Source organism: Uranotaenia lowii, chromosome 2 (genome assembly GCF_029784155.1).
Source record: "Uranotaenia lowii strain MFRU-FL chromosome 2, ASM2978415v1, whole genome shotgun sequence".
NCBI lineage: Eukaryota > Metazoa > Arthropoda > Insecta > Diptera > Culicidae > Uranotaenia > Uranotaenia lowii.
Window position 1 is genome coordinate 92,388,291 of NC_073692.1, and position 2,056 is coordinate 92,390,346.

The window sequence follows — 2,056 nt, forward strand, 5'->3', positions numbered from 1 at the left end:
TTATGGGACTTTTGGTTGCTTGGGTGGTCGATCGGACTGCAACGTCTCTAGCTCCATCACGTACTCACGGATAAACTTGATCAGCTCGTCGTACGTCGGCATCTTTTTTTTATCCGCTGCTCGCTGCCACTCGCGAAGCGTGTTGTGATCCAGCCGCGCTGACACCATGTGCACCAGAAGTGAACTCCAGCCTTTCGTGTTCTCGCCCAGCTTCTCCAAAACTCCTAAGTTGTTCTCGAAGTCGCCGACCAAACTTGTCAATTCCCGTGGACATTCCTTGCGCACCTTCTCCACTTTGAACAACGCCTCAATGTGACTGCGTACCAGGATGTTCAAGTTCTGGTACCGATCAGTCAACATTTTCAGCGCCACTGAATAGTTGTTACCCGTGACAGACATTTTCTCAACAAGTTTCAGTGCCTCTCCTCGAAGAGTCGACTTGAGGTAGTGAAACTTCTGCACATCTGACAAGTCTGCATTGTTGTGCACTAGCGAATCGAACGTGTCGTAGTAAGAAAACCACCGTAAAATACTGCCACTGAACTCCGGCAGTTTGATATCCGGTAACTTCAGGGCCCGAAAAGAATGACCTGATGAACTTGACGATGGTGCTGGCGTGCGGGGTACCTCTAATGATGCGTAAAACGCTTTTAGCGTGAAGTAATCCTCCTCAAAAGCAGCCATATACTTCGCGAAATCTATCTCAGTATTTTCCTCCTCCTCAAGGCTCTCAAGATTCAATGAGGCTTGGCAAAATTTCTTATAATTGCTCTCAAGAGCATTTTTTCGAGCTAAAGCTTGCTCAACTTGCGTATACGGGTCGAAATTTTGCATAAAATTCATGGCTCGTTCCATAGAATCTCGAGCCTGGCGATAAATCACCAAGTTTTTCTTAAACTCCACTGCTTTCTTCATCGCTTAGCGGAAAAAATTCAAAAAAAAACCGCAAAATACCGAAAAAATATTTTTTTTTTGTTTTCAAATATTTTCCAGTGGTACTGAGAGGGTTAAATTACCCGAAAAATCGATAATCGCAATCGATTCGCAAAAATTCAAAAATAAAAAAACTTTCAAAAATATTTTTGAATTAGGCACTTTTTGTGCTACTGGGACTTGAAGGGTTAATAGTGAGCTCCAAATTGATCTCCTATGGCCTACAGCAATGGCCGACGAACAATATTCGATGATAAAAAAATATCCGAAACATGCACCAATTGTGCTAACTTTTCACTTGGAACCGTTTCCGGCGAAAGAATAGTGGGCATATGACTTACCGGACCGGTCCAACCTACGGTTTGTTGATGTTGACAAATCGGAAAAAAATCACCCGGGAAGTTTCCAAAGAAGTTCGAAATGTTCCGTCGGATGTCGAATTTATCAAAAAAAAAGCCTCAATCACGCACTCGGGACCGATGACCAACCCCCCTGGAAGTCGAAAACAAGTAAGTAAATTTGTATACGAACTACCAAAATGTACTGGAACGATGCTTCCTTTCAGGATTGCTGTTGGTTCCGCGGTGATTGATTGCTGCTGCTGTTGCTGGTGCTGATGAGCAAATTAATTGCTTCTGCTGCTGCTAATCGATGTGCGCTTTCTGCTGCTGTTGCTGGTGAAGAATACCGAAGATGATTCCCCAGGCCTGGCAGGTACGTGCGCTATTCAATCCGGCTCGAAGGACCATGTACGGACGCAGGATTCCGTTGATAGTGTCCCACGAAATTGGGTCCCAAACGGCGTCGAAGGATTTGAAATAGCAGGAACAACTTTGGTCATCAACTTGACCAGCGATGGCGGAGCGAAACAAAAGGCCGAGAACGAATCGAAATTTCGGTGGCAAAACACGTCCGTAGCGCGCGAATAGGTTTAGAAAGTGATTTTATTGAAGCATAAATAAATATACATGTCACTTATACAACTAAACTTTCAGTTCACTTATCACTTTCATGTCATGTTTGTCTCACTCTTAGTTCTATGTTGTGAGTGTACAGTGTTGGTAGTTCATTTTATGTGTTGTGTGTTGTGTGAAATTGTGTTCGGTGAAATTCATGTTTTATG

At 43.6% G+C, this 2,056-nt stretch overlaps 1 protein-coding gene across 1 annotated transcript; it reads right to left on the bottom strand.

Moving 5' to 3' along the window:
* LOC129741674 (uncharacterized) lies at nt 1-915 on the bottom strand. Its single transcript, XM_055733421.1, has one exon. It carries the CDS (start codon nt 913-915, stop codon nt 1-3), a length of 915 nt encoding a protein of 304 aa, XP_055589396.1.
* Nucleotides 916-2,056: the final 1,141 nt, after the last annotated feature.

Coding starts and splice junctions, on each gene's coding strand:
- LOC129741674 (XM_055733421.1), bottom strand. CDS start 915: ATGAAGAAAGCAGTGGAGTTTAAGAAAAACTTGGTGATTTATCGCCAG.